This window comes from Camelus dromedarius, chromosome 10 (genome assembly GCF_036321535.1).
Source record: "Camelus dromedarius isolate mCamDro1 chromosome 10, mCamDro1.pat, whole genome shotgun sequence".
NCBI classification, from domain to species: domain Eukaryota; kingdom Metazoa; phylum Chordata; class Mammalia; order Artiodactyla; family Camelidae; genus Camelus; species Camelus dromedarius.
Window position 1 is genome coordinate 36,920,708 of NC_087445.1, and position 20,773 is coordinate 36,941,480.

Sequence of the window (20,773 nt, forward strand, 5' to 3'; positions counted from 1 at the left end):
GATAGGATTGGTTAACAGGAGGCTGGGAACTCAGTATTAATGACTCTTTCTTGATAATTTATACTAATAGAGAGACATAGATGGACAATATTTTTGACGAAGTACATTGTGATTTTAGCAGGGAGGTTGACACACTGGGCTGATTGGAGAAATGTGGATATCTGGCTGGGTGATTAACTAAATGAGAGATGGTAGAAAAATGGGTCAGTGTCATCATGAAAGGTATTTTTGGGAGTCATGCAATTCCTTAGCTCTGTCTTGGTTCACCTGAGCTGTGCTGGTGAGCATTTTGGTGGATTATGTTGAAGATACAGTAGGTATGCTTATCAATGAAACAATAATATAAAACGAACAGGATGAAAAATTAATAGACTGATGATAAAATCAGGAGTTAAAGTAGTCCTTAAAATGCTAGAATAATGAGCTGAAGGGGGGAAATTAAAAGTGTCACATCAATAAATGTTAAGTCCCAATTTTAGGTTAAAAACAAAGATTTCACAAGAAGAGATTTGAGGATATTTAAATCAGCTCATGTGAAAAAGCCCTGTTTTTAATTAATTATAGGCTCACTGTGAACGAAAGATACGACTTGGCTGCTATGATTGTAATGCAACCTCATAGCAAATAAAATGTGTAGATTAAATAATAATAACTACTAGTTATCGCAATCATAATGTCTCATATATGTTATCTCAATAACTTAAAGTTCTAGTTAGGTATTAATACTGCATTTTGCAGATGGAGACATAGGTTCAGAGGAGTTAAGTAACTTGGTCAAAGTCACACAGCTAGCTACTGCAGAATTGGTATTAAAATATTTCCATTATACTGTCTTCTTTCCCTTGCAACAAGAACTACTTGTCCTGTTGTACTCTATTAGCCTAGCACACAGAATATGCTCAAAAATAGTAAATGAATGAATAAAGGAATTAAATCTAGGCTCTAACTACAACACAGAACTAAGGGTGATGCTGACAATTTGAAGTACATATTGAGAAAGTGAGCAGGGTAGTGGGAGATTTGTTGTTAGCATGATGAGTACAGTTAAAGGATCTTGGGGTATTTAGTTTGGAAAAGACACAGCAAAGTGGGGAGATGATAGTGATCTCCACCTGTGTAAAGTATTTTTTTCAGAGAGAACAGAATTTAATTTTTTCTTTTGTATTTGTTCACAAGGCTGGTATCTAAGGCAGTTTCTCCTCTTTCTAGGAGGTGTTCAAATAGAGGCTGAGTGTAACTGGACCACACATTCTTTTGAAGCGCAGTCCTTATAACCCCATCCTCATCCCAGGCCCTGCTCAATACATGCTTATTAAATGCTGTTGTTCAGGTGTGTGGGAGAAACACTGTTCTGGGTACAAGTAATCTGTGCCCAATGACCTCCAGAAACTTTCCTGAATGTAAGGTGACAAATTTCATGCTCCACAGTGAATACTTCTGCATCGTTCTCTCCTATTTTGGACTCTTAGTTTTGTCCATTGTGTTGCATTAGTGTTTCCCAAAGTGTAGTCCAAACAGCGTCAACATCAGTATTGCCTGGGAGCTTGTTAGAAATGCAAATTCTAGGGCCCCACCCTAGATGTAGTGAATCAGAAACCAGGGGTGGGGGCAGATGCCCAGCAACCTGTGTTGTAACAAGCCTTCTAGATGATTTTGAGGCCTTCTAAAGTCTGAGAACCACTGAGTTAGATTTCTGGCTCTTCCTGCTTTGGGTTGAGTAGAACTCAATGAGACTGTATTTTTTGAGAACAGGGCCCTGCCTTATCGCCTGGCACACAGTGAAAGCCCAGTATGCGTGAAGAACTGAACTTGTTAATGGATGATGAGCATGGAATTTGATGGAACAAACTCCAAGGATTGGTTATCTTCAGCCAAGGGTCAAAAAACTCTCAGAAAAAAAGCCAGTCAACAATGCTGCTTAACAGCTTAAAAATTTGGTTATGTTAATATAGTTATCATTAGTTAGATATTATCCCAAGTAAGTGGAGGGTGTTGGTTACTCAATTAGCTCATTATATTCTGGAACTCTATTGCTTTAGATGCATCATGGTCATTGCTATATAAAAATGGGAAAGACAGGGATTTTTCAAAATCAAGTTCCTCCACAGTGTTAATGATCTCTTGAATAATGTATTGAGCCCTATACATATCCATTTGGGTACAAAAATATGATTTAGTAATGATTCATTTAAACAGACAATTACAGAAGCATCTCTGTATTTCTAAAAAGATTCCTGCAAACAGAACTTGTATAAATACAAGTTGTATTACTTGTATAAATACATTGTCTTTTAAAGGTAGTAGCAGGGGGAGAGGCACGGGGCTCACTATGTGAAGAAACCCTTTCCCCAAGTTCTTAGTAGAGCAAAGAATCAGCTCTTAATTTTTCTGATTTCACATCCCTGTACTGAAGTTCTCTAATACGAAGGGAGAACTATATACTATTTTGTATACTATATAGAATGTGCACAGTTAATGTATGAAATTTAATATATCATTCAAATGTGTGTTTATACATATTTATCTCTTTGTCATCTCTCTCTCTTTCTCTGATATAAATTGGGCAGGTGATTCTGCCTGCCACTCCGCCTGGGAAGGACATGTCCTAGAGAATGTGGGTAATGTGGGTCCACTCTTCCTTCGGTTGGTATCTGTTCCCTCATGTACCTCATGGCATTTCTATTGTGCTGAGTACAACTCTAGTGTTCAAAGATGTTATTTTTTGGTACATTTACAAATGTAACAAACCAAAACCACCACCACTACCAACAAAAGCTAAACCTCAAACACAGAAGCAACAGAAGCCGGATGAGGCCTGGGCTTAGGTTCACATCTCTGGCACCTGGGCTTGGCCAAGAGCTCACCCTGGTCCTCCAGGCCGCGTGACTCCAGGAGGTCAGCTAACGCCCAGGACACAGGGAGGGTGGGCCTGGATCTGTCCTAGATCTCTGGGAGTTGCTCTCCATAGTCACCTTTCTGAAGGGTGGGGCTCTATAATGACCCAGAGAGGAATAGGGCCTTGGGGAAGAAGTCTGGAAGAATTTATAGGTGTGGGGGTAAGAGCCCCAGGTGGAGGTGCTGCAGTTCCTTTTCTGTTTCCATCCAAAAGGAATTGGTAACAAGGGCACAGTTTACATGCCCTAGTGTCTACACCTCTAGACCCCAGAGAGGCAAAGACTTCTTTGCATCTTAACACTCCTTTCCCTACATGTCGTTTCTTTCCAGATCTATGGCCTTCTGAATTCAGAAAGCGTTTCAAAGGCTCCTGGATATATGCTTTGGAAATATGTCTGAGCAATGGACAATGTGTCCACATGGCACAATTTTCTGGAAACCACATGGCTATATGTCCATTAATAAATAGCTTTTCCAAGGCTTCAGCATGAGAGAGATCTTCAGATTTGCAGCTCCTTCCTCTGTTTGCCAGAAAATTGCTTCACATTACATCATCACAAAATGCTCTATTTTGCAATGACAGATGTGTATAAAATCTGTGCATGGCTTTAAACTTTATTAATATTGGCTGAGTACTATGAATACAATCATTCAATGGCATATTCATATATACCTACTTATACAGACTGCATTCTTTTTTTATTTATTGGACTATAATTGATTTGAAATGTTGTGTTAGTTTCTGGTGTATAACATAGTGATTCAGAAACTGCATTCTCTAAAGAGATAAAGGGCCAGGGACAGAAAAATGCCACTTGCATAATTTCTGCAGAGCCACTAGAGAATGTATGACATGGGAAAGCAGACAAAATGTCATTTCAAGAAAATTAGAGGTGACTGACTCAAATCTTAGAAGTCCGAGTCATATATCAACTGAAATCATCAATATATCGTACCTTTTCCCACTATTTATAATTTGCTTCTGCCATCTTTATATTGCAAATGCTTAAAATGTAAAGTTACAGCAAAGCTTTGTAACATTAGAGGTGTTCTGTTAGAAGAATGGTTCCCAAATGCTGGGTTTTAAATATGCCAGCCTGGAATGAAGTTTGTATTAATCTACAGAAAATGAGAAAAATAAGAAAATGTAAATCCATTTGCACAAAGTTAGATTTATTACATTTAAAGGATTCTCGTCTCTTTATTTTGAGATTTTTCTTTTATAGCCCTATTGGTCTAGAAGACTACTTGGTCAGTAAGATCTAGAAGTATATAATAACTAGGGAGAAAACCCTGCTTTTATCTCTTTGCTTTTATCTTGTTCTATAGGAAGAAAAAACAAAGTAATTTTAAAAAGCCCTCAACCATTATTCTAACTAATTCACAAGTCTCTTGCTGGGTTTATTTTGAAGGTACTGAGCACCCATATGAGCCAGGCATGAGGACCAACTATGTCTTTTGAGAAGATGCTCAGTGATCTACAGAAAACACAAATCTATCGAAGAGCCTTGAGTTGGGCTGGGTCTCTCTTGGTTTGTGTCTGGGTCAGATCTTTCTAATTTCTGGTCTGAGCCAGCAACCCCTGCCCTGTCCTGGACTCAACAATCTCTAGTGTCCAGGAAGGCGGCTGCTACTGCCTGCTGGGGAAGTCTAGGATCTACAAGTCTGGGGTTTTGCTCTATAGACACTTGAGACAACATTCTGTTCTCTCATAAGCTTGATGATTTCTCAGACAATGATAGTAAACACAAGAGGGTCTCTTTTTTGTGGCCCTGCAAACAGAATCAATTGATAAGGCATGCCATGGTATAAAACAACCCCAAGAGGCATGTGCCCAGGGAACACACCTTTCTGAAGTCACCCGTATCCGCTCATCATTGGACGAGTTGAATCGATCATCCTTTTCTCTGAAATATTCCTCTATGCACTGCTCTTCAAAATCATGTACTTTCTTGAGCTCATCATCAGTTATGAAGAGCTCTGTGAAAAAGAAATGAGGGATATGAGGCAGAGAAGTAAAAGCGATGGCCTCTGATTTGTGGGCCAAATGGCATTCCTAAGCTAAATCGAGGTTAGGGAAGGGGGCCTGGATTCTTCACTAAGTTTCAGACTAAATCCAAATCCACTCAGGCAACTTGTGCCACTGTCCTCTTTCTGGGCATTAGATTCATTACGTGTCTCTGAAGCTCACCTGAGTATATGTGGTTTACTGCTAAGAATTATGTATGTTGTAAGGCCAAGAATGTAGTGAAATCAAGGAAAGGGAAGCTATGCAGAGAATGGGAATTTCTTGAAAACTCAGCTTCTGGGCTGAGAAGTGTGGCAGACAGACACTGTTCCTTGGCCTTATTAAAAACCCTTTGCAACCCAATTCCTCCTTTCCCTCTCCCTACTACAGAGGCTGGAAGTTCAAATACATACATTTCCATGTCTCTTGAAGCTGGCAGCAACCATGAGGCCCAGTTTGGCTCAAAAAACAAACAAACAAAATTCTACTGCAGGAAGGGGTTGTGTATTGGGAAGAGATTTTGCTTTCCTGATGTACTCTAGCTATGGGGCTGCTTCTTTCTACATTTTTTCACCTTCCCGCTTCTTTCTGCCTTGAACACAATGTGATGACTGGAAGTGCAACAGCTATTTTGCTACCAGCAGACAAGACAGCGCGATAAGAAAGAGCTGAGCATAAAAACAAAAGGACTTGGGGTCTTTTACTTCAGTGAGTCATTGTTGGGCTCTGGGCTATTTACCTTTCCACCTTTCATTATGTGAGACAAGTAAAACCTTATTTATTTGTGTTATTATTAGTCTGGTTTTCTGTTAATAGCACGTAAACAAATTCATAACTGATACAGCTGTAGAAAAAGCCCGGTAGAAATTTGTATCTTTTCTCCCCCTGAGCTTTCTACTTGCCTAATTGGTGTTTCAGATAGAAACAGTGAATCTGGAAATTCTTAGCCCCTCTCCAAGTTTCCAGTTTTAATGTCTTGAGAGAAGTTGGGCATGGCTGTATCAGAGAAGTTGTTAAAAGCTTCAGACTTAGAGAAGCAGCTGATTATTAAGTGGCTTTGGTTTCAAACTTTAGCTGCACTAGTGATCACCTGGAGGTAATTCCTGGGCCACAATCTTAGAGGCTCTGTTTCAGCAGATTTAGTGTAGGTGGTCTATTTGACACCCTTTGAGAAACCATAGTAGCTTGCTTGTATGGGGCTGGATTCCCAATGGTTCTTAACTATGGGTGGTACCCAATGGACATTCAGGAACCTGCAGGAGCTATTAGTATTCAATGTGTGGAGGCTGGATGTGCTAAATCTCCTGCAATATGTGGAACAAGTCTATATAATGAAGAATTATTCCACCCCAATGCCAATCGAACCTCCTTCTAGAAACACTGGGCTACAAGGTGGTTGGTGCAGGGTCTTCTTTTTTGTCCTGGGAATCATGGAAAGCAGGGCCGGTTTCCTCATGAAGTCATATAGGTACAACCCTTAAGGCTTGGGGAGAGTTTAAGACTTAAAAACATAATGGATCCAGAAATGATCATGGAAAATCAACATTAGTCACCTAGAACTCAATTCAACTCATGTCAGGATGCTTAAATTATATATACTGCAGCCCTGGGAGCATTAACATGGTTGATATATTTTGTGGTGGGACATCTGGAAAGTGAGAAACTTAGAACTTATGAAGATGCTAACAGAGCCCTACTAGATCCTGGTTTTATCTCACTAAGAAAGGTGTGAGGCTAAGAATGCTTGACTATCTTCTTTCCAGCATAGTTTTGCATCAAGCACACCCCCTACCCCATTCCCTTCCAAGTCTTCCGAGCTATGGGCAGGAAGAAGGAGGAACCAGGTGCCCAGTGGTCCTGCATGACTGTCTACAGAAGCGGTGGGGATTTCTGCTTTGTGGTTGTTGGGGCTGTCACTTGAAGCTTACTCAGGCCGTAGTCCCTTTCATCTGGGTCACTCTCGTGTTTCCTCCATCGGCAACACAGGTGCTGGAATATCATGGTCATGTGGCTGAATATGATCAGAGGTGGGGGCAGAACGGGCCTTTCGTGGAAAGTCATGATGAGCTGATACCTCTGAAATTTCCACACTTGGTTGGATATTGATTTTACCTCAAAAAATGTATTGCTGAAAGAGAGACCAGAGAGAATCAAGTGAAAAACTCCACTGCTTTCTGAAGCATCACACCCACCTCCCACTTCAGTTTCCTGACTCCATTCCAGGTACTCTGAAGAAGGACCCTCTTACTTAAAGACAGCGATGAGGAGGTTGACCAGCAAGATGTTTGCCACTAGAAGGTAGCAGGCCATGATGGCCGGCACAATCCAGGCTCCTGTCTTGCACGGAGGCAGTTGGATTATTTTACCATCCTCTCGAGTCTCATTCTGTCCACAGGGAGCTGGAGGAAGCAACACAGGTAAGATGTGAGAAACTGTGTGGCTCCGTGATTGAGAAAAAGACTGATTCAAATGAGAGGGGTTTTTTTTTGTTTTGTTTTGTTTTGTTTTTTTAGGTGGAGGAAAAATACAGCCATCTCAAAACAAACAGAAAAAAAAAAAAGAAAAAGAAAAAGAATTCTAAAAAAGCCAAAATAGGAAAATGAAAGCTTCATGAATATCCCAAGGGGCTGCTACTGCAAAGGAGAGTTAGTTCTGTCAGTCTCCCAAGTTGTCATCTGACAAGAAAGAGGTGGGTGGAGCCTCCTGCTGACTCACCCAGTCCCTGGGGCACTTGGTGTCCCCAAGAAGCCTGGTGAGGGCTTCCTCAGGGAGTGCAGGAGGGACAGAGTCTCATTGCCCCACCGAGTTACTTTCAAAATGTGCTGTGGAGGCCAGAAGCCGACAGCTGTAAGAGCAGCAGGATTGAGGGGCTGTTGATTGGGAATTAACACCAGGGCAGCTGTTAATTGCTGCAAGAAACCACCCAGGGGCTTGAGTTAATGATTTGCTGTCTCAGTGTGAAAGGACTGAAACAGGGCAGTTCCTTCGAAGTATTTAGGAGGGGTGTTGCTCAGTGCTCCAGATGGACGGCATTTCATGGGGAGGACAACGAGGGGCCATGGGCTGGGACCATGGAGCCCGTAGCCACCTGCTTTTCTTCCAGCGGCATTGCCATTCTAAATAGGTGCTTTTCAGGGCACAGGGAACAAAAGCCAACTGCATTGAATAAATGGGCAAATAGAGAAAAATAAAAGATCTGGAGGTGGGGGTGAGGAGGAAGGTGATGTGTGGGACTTGGGTGAGTGTGAGTAATGTGCTAATGAGGCCTGCTTGGAGTTTCCGGGTAAATCCAGGGGAAAAACAAATCCTTGACAAAGCTCCTTAGCGTTGCAGGACAACCCAGCCCAGAGAGTGAGATGAGGCTGATGCCCTTAAGTGCCCAGGAGTAGGTGAGGTCGCTCTCCCTCTCTGGATGTCTTATGTTGGCTTCAGAACAGGGTTCTTTTGCATCTATTTGTAAAAGGGGAGTGGGGCATGAAGAGGTCTCAGCAGTTGCCACAAGCAGATTTTGAAGATCTGTCAGGAAGGTATGCAAAGTTGACCCAGAATCTCGGCTGGAGTACCTGGAGAACGGCCAGGGGAGTCCATTTCCTTCTCAGGAGTTAACATGGCTAGGCTGTGTGCTCTGCAGAGGTTCTCAACCCTGCCTGCACAGGGGACCATCTAGGGATCTTTAAAAACTACCAGTTCCTAGCTCTGCCTCAGACAACTGAATCAGGATCTTTGAGGGTAGCCCAGGCATTGATATTTCTTTTAAAATTTCCCAGGGAATTCTCAGGTGCCACTAAGGTGAGTCTAGTGAGCTAGAATTAGGCTGGAAAAATTATATGATTTTTGACATGCTCTCAAGTCCAAAATACATCTTCTCAGTTTATGAGGGTTTTAATAATATCAGGACACCAAGACTCTGTTTCTATGGCCAGAGAAAGATGGCCAAAGTGCTTGCTTTGGATCTGCCTGCAAGATGATTGGGTGTTGGAAACAGGTGTTTTCAGACTTGGCATCCTTTTTGTTGTTGGCAGATGTGACCTTACCCACCCAAGACAGCCCTGTAAAAGCTTCTGATCCTCTTTTGGAAGGAAAACCCAATGATAGGGCCCCCTGCTGGCTTCAGGATGAAGTCCAAACTCTGAGGGTGGCTGGTCCAGTGCCATCTCTCGCCACTTTCCACCTCTCCCTCCAAGCACACACTGGACCAGGTTTCTTGTAGTTCCTAGAAATGTCATGCTCTCTCTTCCTGATTTTGAGCCACGCTTCTTCTTTCATTTCCAAAAAGCCCCTCCGACACACTGCTCCCACTCCCCTGCTGCAGCTGGGTGAATCCTATTCACCTTTTCCATGCCCACTTAGCTTTCAGCTAGCTTTCTGCCCCTTTCCAGCCAGGAATGGGGTAGGTACTGACAAAGATTCCCCTACTTGGCTGAACTCCACTCAGGCTCTTCTGAGCTCTTTTCCAATTAGGCCTCAGCTGTTGGACTTCCAACTTTGTCTCTGCGTTGTCCAGTTTTAGCAACAATCCTGCTCAGTCAAGTTTAGCCAGAATCCCCAACCTCAATATCTGATCAGAGTTGATATCTGACCACGTTCCTCATCCTCCATCACCCTCCATCTGACGTCTAATCACAATGGTCTGTCTTCAGTAAGAACCCATTAGGTCAGGTTAGCCAGAAACCCCCTTACTCCTGACATTTCCTCTTAGTGATTTTCCATTCACTGACCCACACCTTTCTCCTGGCTATAAATTTCCTTTTTTTTTTTTTTTTGCACTCAGTCACACCGAATCTCTCTTATTACAGAACCCCACTGCAGTAGCCCCCCCTTAAATAAAGTCTCTCCTATCATCTTTAACAAATGTCATGATCTTTAACAAATACTCTTTTCTTTAGTGACTTTGTCTTCCTTATAATCTCAGAGCTCCCTTTGCTTGCCCCTTTGGGAGGCTTCTCAACACTGTGTCACTATTGCCAATTTACCAGTCTGTGTCCCACATGAGATTCCTACTGGGAACATTTCCCTTCATGGTTTCCCTGGAAGTGCATACCTAGCCCAGTGCATATACACAGCATATCCACACATATCCACACATGTTTGCTGAGTGAATAAAGGAGATCATTACACACACTTTGGTTGCTGAGCACTAACATTTGCCACAGCTCTGCAAGTCTACTCATGATGGACAGTTCTAGCTCTCAGCAGTTGCTGGCTCCTTCCTTAGGTCCTTTCCAGAAATCCCACCCTTGGCTTGATGAGAATGCTTCTCATGTTCAACCACATGCCAGGGTCTCTGTTACCCACTTGGCCATAGGCCTCATGGAATAGCTCACTTTACTTTTCTCTCCTCAGTGAAGCTTGTCCCCCAACCCTCCCAGCGGCTTGACCTCCCTTGGGGCTGTCACTTCTGTGCTGTCCTTTCCTTTGGCTTCTGCTCAGGTCTCTATGGGGAAACTGACAAAGGAGAAAGAACTGCTTGGGGCAAGGTACAAAGTATACACGGTTTTTACAGATGCAATCCCCAATCTCCATTTCTCAATGACATTCTGCAATTTCTCTTTACATTCTGGGAGAATGTAAAACAAACTTGTGAGGAGCAGAGCTCCTCCATCTTTTGACCCTATATTTAGCAAAGATGCAGACACTTCCTTCACAATGGCCCTTCTTCTAGCCTAGAGAAAAAAACAGAGAGAACAGTAGGTGTTCACTGGTTTCAAGTGGCCCCACCTTTTATTCATTCTGCCTTTATAGACATAGTATTACTTTAGTGGTTAGGAACATGCATTATAACAGGCAGACCTGGGTTCAAAACCTGACTCTACCATTTGCAAATGATGTGACGTTAGCTTACTCCACAGACTTCAGCCTCCTTATCTGTAAAATGGGGTAGTAATAGTATACAACGTGGGAGGAAGTTGTCAAGATCATTAAATGAGGCATGCATGCAAAGCACTTAGCTCAGTATCGAGCACATTGCCCTTGATTAGCATTAGTTGGTGTAATCGCTGGTAGTGTTATTTTTGTAACTAACAGACTTGAAGCTTCTCATGGTTAGGGACTATGTCTTATTCCCCTTTACTTTGCAATCACTAAACACAGCACTTATTCTAGAAACATTTGTTGAGAGATTATTATATGCGTGGTGCAGGAGATGCTGAGGATTAAAGAGACAGTCCCTGTGCTAAGGAACTCAGTTTAGTGAGTTCAGGGGGCACAGAAACGGAGCAGAACATTGTATTTATTGAGTGACGTGAGCTCTGCTGAGGCTCTGAAGAAGCGCAGCACAACTGTAGTCCCCCGAGCCTCAGTCACACTGCACATTCTGTTTGTCAGGACTAGCCCTGAAGACCATCATCTAGATTCTAGAGCAACAAGTGCAGTATAAATGAATTAGATGATCCTTGTGACAGTGATAATGACAATTAAAATGCATCATTAAGAAACAGCCTTCATTTGGTAATATCAGCAAAGAGGCAGTGAACATTATACGCATCAGTTAGTGCAAAACACGGATCTTTAATGGCTCCTAGCCACGTCCTTACTCAGGGCATTTATCTGCGCCAGAAAGTGCTATGACTCAAACTTACAGATGTCTACCACTGATTAAGATGAACTGGACGCCTTAAAGCCCTGACAAGCAGCAGATTTCAGGATAGGGGTAAATTATCTAGATTGTTAAATGGCACCAGCCATTGTCTAGGGGTTCATGATCCCAGGGAAATGCTCCAGGGCCCACAAACCCTGGGTACAGTACATGGACAGTACATGGGATGTTTAGGAGCAAGTGAGCTGGTGGCTACCATCGTGCCTCCTCCTTCCCTGCTTTGGAAACTGACACGAGTGGTTTTTCTCCCAACCCTCCTGCAAGAAGTAAATGCATAGTCACTACCACCTTCATACCAAGTGACATGTTGTCAGCTCCCTCTTTGTTGGTGGCAGTCAATGCAGAGTGTCTCTAGTGGACATTCAATGGTTTCACCTGCTCAGTATACATTTCCCCTTTCCCTGGTGAGAGTGTCCTGGTTTCCCTTGGAGGAACTGACCCTCCCCTATTCTCAGCCCATGAAGTCTGGGTAAAGTGAATTCAAATTCCACACTTAGGAGATTAATCAGTGTGTTTTATCCCTTGATGGCAGTGATTGGTTCAGAGATGAACATGTGACCCCAGCACGCTCAATCAGAGCCAATGGGCATAAAGCTTGGGACTTTTGCTGGAACTAACATAAAAGAGAAGCTCTCTTTTCACAATGCAATGTAAGGCTATCAAGAAAACAGGGCCTGCCAATGAGTGACTGACTCCATCACAGAGAAGAGAAACAGATTCCTGATTCAGTCATGCCCCAAACCAGCACTTTTCAGATACATGAACCATAAAATTCCTTTTTACCTTCAGTCAGTTTGAATTGGGTTTCTATCACTTGCCGCTGAGTCCTGGCTAACACAATCGCCTCACCTCCCGTCCCCTGTCCACAGCAATTAAAGACACTGATAGTCTGTGTACACCACTCCTGCAAGGCTGCGTCCAGAGTCTTGGGGCAGCATGAAAAGGCTGGAAGCAGCACCTGAGAATGTGGAGTTTGACCTGACATCATGGCTGCATCACAGCTTCAGGGTCTCGGAGCCAGAGACCGCTGCTCTGCTTCTTCCTCAAGCATAGAAGAGCGTAAGGGATCCACACTGATCAAAGCTCAGCTGTCCAACTGGGGCCAATGACTCAGAGACTAACGACACAGATTTCACTTATTATCAAGTCAGTAGGGTAAATGCACTTGGGAAACTTTGGCCAAGCATCTGGACATAGCCAGCTACTCCCAAAGTAAAGAAAGCCTTGTTCTAGAAGCTGATCTTAGGTAGATTTGGCTCCAGAAGCCCCAGGGTGGGGGTGCAGGTAGAGTGGGAAGGCTGCATTCATGCGATTATGGAAAAAGTAGAAGGGATCAAACACTTGGAAATTCAGATCCTCTATGGTTTCTCTATGTGCGTCATGCTGACGTATCACATAGCTAAAGTAAGTGTCAACAGAATCCCTCAGTAGAATGTAAGCTTCATAGGGAAAATGGTCTTTGTCTGTTTTGTTCACTAAAGAAACAGCAGCTATAACATTGCCTGGCACATAGTAGATGCTCAATAAATGTTTGCTAAGTGAACACAGGCAGGAATACCACACACTGTACATTTGACCTGCAATGTCAAGCATTTCTATAAAGGTTACATGTGACCAATTTCACCAGAGCAGTGTCTGTTTTCCTACTTACTTCAAGATCTTAAGTGCCACCATGACCTGCTAATGTAAGATGGGTCCTATAAGAGCAAAAGCTGAAAGAGGGGGAAAAAAATCCCAGATATCTGATTATTTGTTTGTTTTTGTAACTGCCAAATTTAGCAGTTAACTGCAAAGGAACATGCTGAGCATCTGGCAAGTCTCCCTTCTGAATGCTGTTGTGTAAATCTCCACAGCACACCCCAGCCATAACACCCCGTCTTAAACACATGGCAGACATTCCTAATCGACCATGATGGCTTTCTGAATGTCAGGTTGTGGTCCTGGAATTTTTCTTCAAGACAAAACTCCTAAAAGCAAGACCAATCAACTGAAGTTGACACAACAGATGGAAACTTTCTCTTAGTTCTTTCAAATACGAGCACATTACAGCTCAGTGAAAGATAATTTCTATGCCTCTTTTCAGGACCCTCCTCATGCCCACATACTACCTTTAAGTTCCCCAGGAACCAGAAAGGGTCAAATTAGACATCCTGCTTTTCTCAGATCCCGACATTGTTGACAAAGGACCACCCTGAGGGTGTTGTAGGAACCCTCCCACATGCATCCTGGGCTCCTAGATACTGCCCATTGCCCATTTTAAAAGACAGCTTTTAAAATGGATACTTCCCCAGGAACTGCTGATTCTAGTTCGTTATTTGGGAATCACCAAAAGTGAAGGGCAGTAGAGATTTGGAATAAACATCTGCGGAAAGTATAACATGTGCCAGCCTCTGTGCTGGTACTTCACATCAGCCATTGCATTTAAGCTGAAATACCTCCCCCCAGATCACACAGCTAACATGGGAGAAAGCCAGAACCTTCAATCATTCATCCAAAGAATACTGAGTTCCTGTTATGTGCCAGTGGGAACTGGCTCTGGAGATGCACTTATTTTTTTTTAATTAAAAAAAATTTTAAATTGACGTACAGTCAATTTACAATGCTGTGATAATTTCTGGTGTACAGCACAGTGATTCAGTTCTCTCTCTGTGTGTGTGTATACCTTTTCATATTCTTTTCCATTATAGGCTATTACAAGGTACTGAATATAGTTCCCTGTGCTATACAGTAGGAACCTTGTTTTTTATCTATTGTATATATAGTAGTTTATATCTGCTAATCCCAAACTCCTAATTTATCTCTCCCCAGCCTTCCTCTTTGGTAACCATGAGTTTGTTTTCTATCTCTGAGTTTGTTTCTGTTTTGTAAATAAGTTCATTTGTGTCATTTTTTAAGATTCCACATATAAGTGATACATGGTATTTTTCTTTCTCCATCTGACTTACTTCACTTAGTATGACAATCTCCAGGTCTATCTATGTTGCTGCAAATGGCATTATTTTATCCTTTTTATGGCTGAGTAGTATTCTATTGTATAAATATATCACAAATTCTTTATCCAACCATCTGTCAGTGGACATTTAGGTTGCTTCCATGTCTTGGCTATTGTAAATAGTGCTGCTATGAACATTGGGGTGCATATGTCTTTTCAAATTAGTGTTTCCTCTGTATATATGCCCAGAAGTGGGATTGCTAGATCATATGGAAAATCTAGTTTTAGTTTTTTAAGGACTAGAAATGCAATTATGAATGAAGCAGAAATAGGTCCTCCTCCTCTCTGACCCCAAAGCCTAGATGTACTCCTCTCTCTCTCACAGGGCCTTTCCAGTGTAATAATGCTAGTGACTACCTATTGAATGCTTCAGTGTAAGGCCATGTGCTATGAGCTTTTCTTACTTCACCTTATTTTAATCTTTATAATCCTCTTACAAGAGAGATTTTATTGCCCCATTGAAAGGTGAAGAAGTAAGGCTCAGAAAGCTTTAGTATCTGTCAGTATTTCAAAGACAGTAAGAACAGAGTCAAGATGTCCATGCAAGCCTGCTCAACTATTAAGTCTCTTTCCTTTGTGCTTCTGAAGAAAGAGCCAATATGGGGTTGAGAGAAATCTCTCAATTATAAACAAACGTAAAGACAGATTGACAGATATTTGAATTTTTCTTATTTTCAACAAACAACAGCCTGAGCTGTTCAGATCAGGTAACAAATGTATGGACCACCAAAGTTCAAAGTGTGGAGAAAGAAATTTGATTCATATAATAGGTATCAGGTGTAGGCACCCATGTCCCAAAGATTAAGATACTTGTCCTATTGATTTTATCCTGTAATGCATGGGGAAAAGAAACATTTATTTACTTCATATACACACCATACTATTTCCAAAAAGCATGAGAAATTAAAAAAGAAAACATCAATATTTGATATAAAGGGCATCATCTTTAAAAATATGAAGAAGGATATTTCAAGATCCTCCCTTCCTTTTCTGGCTGAAGAAATGTCTCAATAGCTTATTCCAGATCACAGGCGATGGAATAAAGAGCTTAGCTGAGTGTTCGATTACATTTATCCTATTTTTTTTTTTAAAGAAAGGATTTTCAACTAAAAATCATCTTGAAAAGATAAGGAAACAAAGAGGATTTCTCCACTTCATTTTGAAAATCCATCCAGTTTGCCGAGGAGGATTTAGAATGCCATTAGCACAGCTCCCATGGCTTACTCCAAGGAATTAGACTCAGATAGATCTGCTCTTTTGGCCTTTTTCCTGACACAATGCTTTCCTTGGCAAGAGAACTAAAGATGCCTCCCTTTGTATGGCCATATCTACCTATAAAGTTCCTGATCTAAGAGTCTTAGATACATGGATCCAGGCAGAAGGCTTCTTTATGGAAGTAAGGAGGTCTTTCTGTGTCTTTCAATAGGCTACGGCCAATGACCTCTAGAAATGGAGGTTACGAAGAGCAGGGGTAATTGAAAACAAGGCGAACCCCAACTTTGTAGAGTCAAAAGCACCACCCACCAGCTCTGCCTTTTACTTCTTTCGTGGTTTGTTTCTTTTCCCTTCTCCCATCCTAACTGGTAGGCAAGATGCAAATCAGTAGTGATGTGGTACAAAGGCAGCCATGAGAAAGGAGGAAAAGGAAGCCTCAGTTTCTCCATCCGTGAATGGAAGGATGTGGACTATGGATACTGATACAGAGCAGTGCCCACACAACTCGGAAAGTCCAAGATGACATTAGGATACAGGAACAGGGCATTAAACAGCATCGAATTGGATAGTGAGAAAGTGATGACCCTTTCAAGCCTCTTTCTAACTTCCTGCCTCCATTAGAGAGAATGCGTCAGCTTGAGGATAGTATTTCTTTAACACTTCCCTCACATTTGCTAAACTTCCTTCTTCGTAAAGACTGGGCAGGTTAAAGGCTCAAGCATCTGGACAGAATTTCGTAACAATGTGGCATTTTCATTCTGTTCATTTTATGGTCATTTTCTATTACATCAAATCATACTGACTTTTCAACTTATGGCCATGATGTGAATTTTTAAAAAGAAATTAATTTAGGTTTTAAAAATGAGCCAATTTAACTAAAAATATTCAACAGTGGGCAGATGTTAGAAAACAGTGAATGGTTTATGTGACTAAGTAAAGGTTGTGGAAATCCTGGATTAGATCATCTCGAAGCCCATCTAGTCCTGATATTTTATTACAGTATGAATCTATGAAGAGGAGCAGAAGGCCACAGTAGCCTCCAAACTGGATTATCTAACCCAGGAGCTAACTGTAGGCCACTTACAAAAGCCATATTCTTTTCATTTCTGTCAGAAAAGCAAACAAATAATGAGTCCCCACTGCACGACACAGAACCCAGCCACCACTGAAAGGGAGAAAAGTCACCCATGACAGTGCCTCACACTCATCAGGGTTAGGGTTACACAATGCTCAGCTTTGAGCTATTGAGGAAGCACAATTATATTAATAAGCTCGTTTCTTAATCCAGTGAGTTAGAAAGCAGGGTGTCATTAGCCTAGGTATATTGTGTGTGAACTGTGGGTGAGGGAGGGGAGGAGTGGAGAACATTCAATTCCTTCTGTTATCGTGGTTTTGTGTTCTTGCTATTCTGTATTTCCAGCTTTACTTAGAGACAAAGCTGTCATTCATTTGCTGTTATTTGAGAGGGATTGAAAATTCCAACTTTGGTATTCACTATCTGGGATCAGGAATTAGTATCAGTAAGATCCTGTGTAAATCTTGCCGGGAAAGGATGTGTATCTATACTAGCCTGTTGTCCAAGTCAGTGAGTTTGTTGCCATGATGCGGCAGACTGATGGCATTCATAGCTCCAATTTCTCTCCTCTCTGTTTCCAACCACCTTTGCCATGTGATTGTAGTTTCTTTCACTGAACAGGTAGATTCTAGTTCCTTGTCCCTTGATTCTGAGTTTGGCCATGTGAATTACCTTGGCCACTGGGATGTTAGCAAATGTGACCCAAACAGAACTCTGAAAACATCCTTGAGTGTTTTTGTTTCCATTCTTCCACTCCAGCTATCACCATCAGGAACATAACTGAGCTGGCCTGCTAGAGGGTGAGACACAGCCTCTGCTTCCAGTTGCTTCTGTTGTGTGAGCTACGGTTGTGCTGGGTCAGCTGAGAGCCAGCTGACTCCCTGACATGTGACGCAGCCTAGCCGAGACAGAAGAACCATCCACCACCCCACAGGCTCCTGAGCTCAGTAAATGCTTATAGCTTTAAGTCACTGCCTTCCGGGGTGGTTCGCCCCATATCATTTTCAGCAGATCATATCAATATCTATTGCCAACAGATACCTGATATACATGCTCTACTCCACCTGCCCTGCTCACAGCTAGAAGAGGCAGCCCTAGGTCTCTCAGGTTGACAAAGCCTTTTCCTAATTTCTTCACCCCTCACTCCATTCAGGCCAGGTCCCATCATTACCCAAGAAGCGAGGAGCAAATTCAGTGAATGACTCACAGCTAATCAGACGTGGTCTTTAGAAATTAAAGTGAGGGGCAGAGACTTTAGTTAGAGAACGACAAATATTTAATTGAAAGATCAAATAGAGTCAGACCATGGTAGGTCATCTGAAAGTCAAGTAAGCCATGTGAGAGAAGAGAGGGAAAGAAAGGGAAGAAGGAAAGTGGAGACAGAGCCAGAGAGCAAGAGAGAAGGAGATGACTGATTGATTGAGCCTGGAGAGCAGGGCAGAGAAACGCAGACAAGAGTGGTGATGTCTTCAGATTCTGGCTTCCCAAAACCACTTCCAGCTTCATTTCCAGTCAGCTTACGTCATGCTTTGTTTCCTGTCTGAATGTTTTTGAGGTTTCCTCTTAAGACACTTACAGTCAATCTTTATTTAATCCAGTTTGAGTGGGTTTGTTTTCTTGTTAGCTACATTTCTCTAGTTGAGGACCCAGCCATTAACATCTTAGAGAGAATTGGCTTCTCAGACTGGTAGTTTCATCAGAGCAGGCAAAGCTGCAGAGTGCTGGGAACTCGTGGCAGTAGGAGGGGGCGGCGGAGAAGGGAGGGGGGCTCAGGGAGGGGCTGGAAGGATAAAAATAAAAACCGTGTAACTCACAATTTTACTGAGGGCTCATCTCATTCCCTTTGATATTTGCCTAAGCAAAATAGGATTAGATAAGCTTTTCTTCCTTCCTCAAACCAAAACCAAAAACATTCAGAGAAAAAGTAAAATAAATGATTTACTCTCCCAGATTTTGTGCTATGTCCCCCTTCACTGTAACTCTGGACTGTGACGTTCTCATCACAGCTTCTCATGCTGCAAGAACACACTCTCCAGAGCTCCAAGGACAGAAATAGGTGTCCCTTCCATCCCAGGTGCGGGGAGCACGACTCCATTCTCCTTGCCTTGACCGTGGAAGGCTCCCCTGTGGGTTCATTCCACCTTAGCCCCCATGCCGTATGTTAAGGAATATGTTTGCTTTTGTTTAAAAAGGGATTGCATGGTTTTTTCAGAAACCCATACATCTGTCCTGTTGGCTATTTGAAGAGGGAAGAGCTGGGACTTTCTTCAAGAGGGACTGTCTTATAAAAAGAAACCAGCAATCTGACATCAGGGCTCTTTGGGCCGAGAAGGATCAGCCCAGTGAGCCAGGCTGTGCACATGTAACTCTGTGCGGACGCACATCAAGGACACTAGACTGTACCAGCTCCCCAGAGACGATTCCTGGCTCCCACTGATTCCCACTGGATTGCACCCCTGGAGTTATATGACTTAAGGGAAACAATCAATGTGGCCCATAATATTCAGGAACATGTTTATAAGCAAACACAAGTTCCTGCTGACATTATTTACAAATCCCCTGGTAAGTGACAGATAACACAGGAAATTCATTTGTACGCAGAGCTCACGCTCCTGGCTCTGTCTGCTGGCACCCTTCCCTGTCCGGCCTCTCCTCCCCTTACTGCCCTCCAGCTCCCAGGCTCCTGTTCTCCCCACTCTCTCTCTTTTTACTGTAAGGCCCCTCTGCCCACTTGTCTCTGTTCACTGCTAAAACGCGAGCTTTTCACCCTTCAACTCCTGCTCCTCAAACAACAAAGAATCCAGATCACAGTCAGTTCATGCGCTACTTAAACCCCCACTGTTGTGGGTGGGCTCAGATTCCAGGGCCCATCACTTGCCGTTGTGTTGTGAATATGAGACCAAATGTATGCAGAATATAAACATCATTATCATTATAACAAAAGAGCTGGGTACCCTCATACAGCGGACTAACAACTTTTTTCTTTCCCAGAGCTACACTGGCACATGTCAGTTAAAATAAAATAAACACTTATCTTGAAAGATTTATCTGTTAAAAATTAGAAACTCAGAGGCTAATCAAGAGGAGAAGCAGAGTTGGGGTGCATAGAAAGGGGCAAGATAGGAAAGGCACTTTGCTGTTAACTGTGATTTGAATATTCTAAATAAATCTCCTTGTTGTATCCCTGTTTTGGGATCTATCTATAACTGATCCATCTTATTAAATCATTCTTTTAAGTCACTAGATACAAGCTACTAATCTTTTTTTTTTAATTGACATATAGTCAGTTTACAAGAAGTTATTAACCTTATTGAGCTCAGTTTGAGTCCTAGATCTGACATTTGCCATCTATGTACTATTGAGTAAATAAATAGGAGTATCTGAGCCTGATAAAATAATAGCAATAATATTAATAGAATATAACTTAATAAAAATATTAATAATGATGACGATGATAATGCCAAGACTCCCTCATCATTCATTCAACACGTATTTATGGAGCCGCCATGTGCCAGTGTTCTGAGTACTTGGGATACGCCAGTGAAACATCAAGGATCTCTGCCCTTCTTTAGCCTGCACTGGGAGAGGGGTGGTGGGGGTGGGTGAGCAGAAACTAAAGCATCATAAATCAGTAAACTAAGTGGTATGTTAGAAGGTGATAACTGCTGTAGAAGAAGAGAAAAAATAAGGCAGAGCAAGGAGGATCAGGAGGGTGTGTGGATGCCTGGGAGAAGGTACCATTGGAGCAGACTCCAGTCTTGGATGAGGGAACTGGCCAAGAAGAAATCTGAGGGAAGGGCATTTGAAGCAGCAGGCACTGCTAAGGTAAAGGCCTTGGGACAGAAGTGCATCTGCTGTGTTCTGTGAACCACAAGAAAGTTCCTGTGTCGGACGTAATGCAGAGGAGAGCAGAGAAGAGGAAGGAGCTCAAAGGGGTGGAGGGAAGGAGAGCATCATGTGGGGCCTTTAGAAGGACCTCCCTGGATCCAATCA

The 20,773-nt window shown here is 42.4% G+C and overlaps 1 protein-coding gene across 1 annotated transcript in view; it reads right to left on the reverse strand.

The window, feature by feature from the left end:
* The window catches only part of TRPM3 (transient receptor potential cation channel subfamily M member 3), a 724,277-nt gene that overhangs the window by 13,029 nt on the left and 690,475 nt on the right, over positions 1–20,773 (reverse strand). The window contains exons 24-26 of the mRNA XM_064490266.1: positions 7,152–7,302; positions 6,832–7,031; positions 4,743–4,875 (exon numbers count right to left, since the gene is read on the reverse strand). Coding sequence (XP_064346336.1) covers positions 4,743–4,875; positions 6,832–7,031; positions 7,152–7,302 — 484 coding nt within the window. The remainder of the gene's footprint in view (positions 1–4,742; positions 4,876–6,831; positions 7,032–7,151; positions 7,303–20,773) is intronic.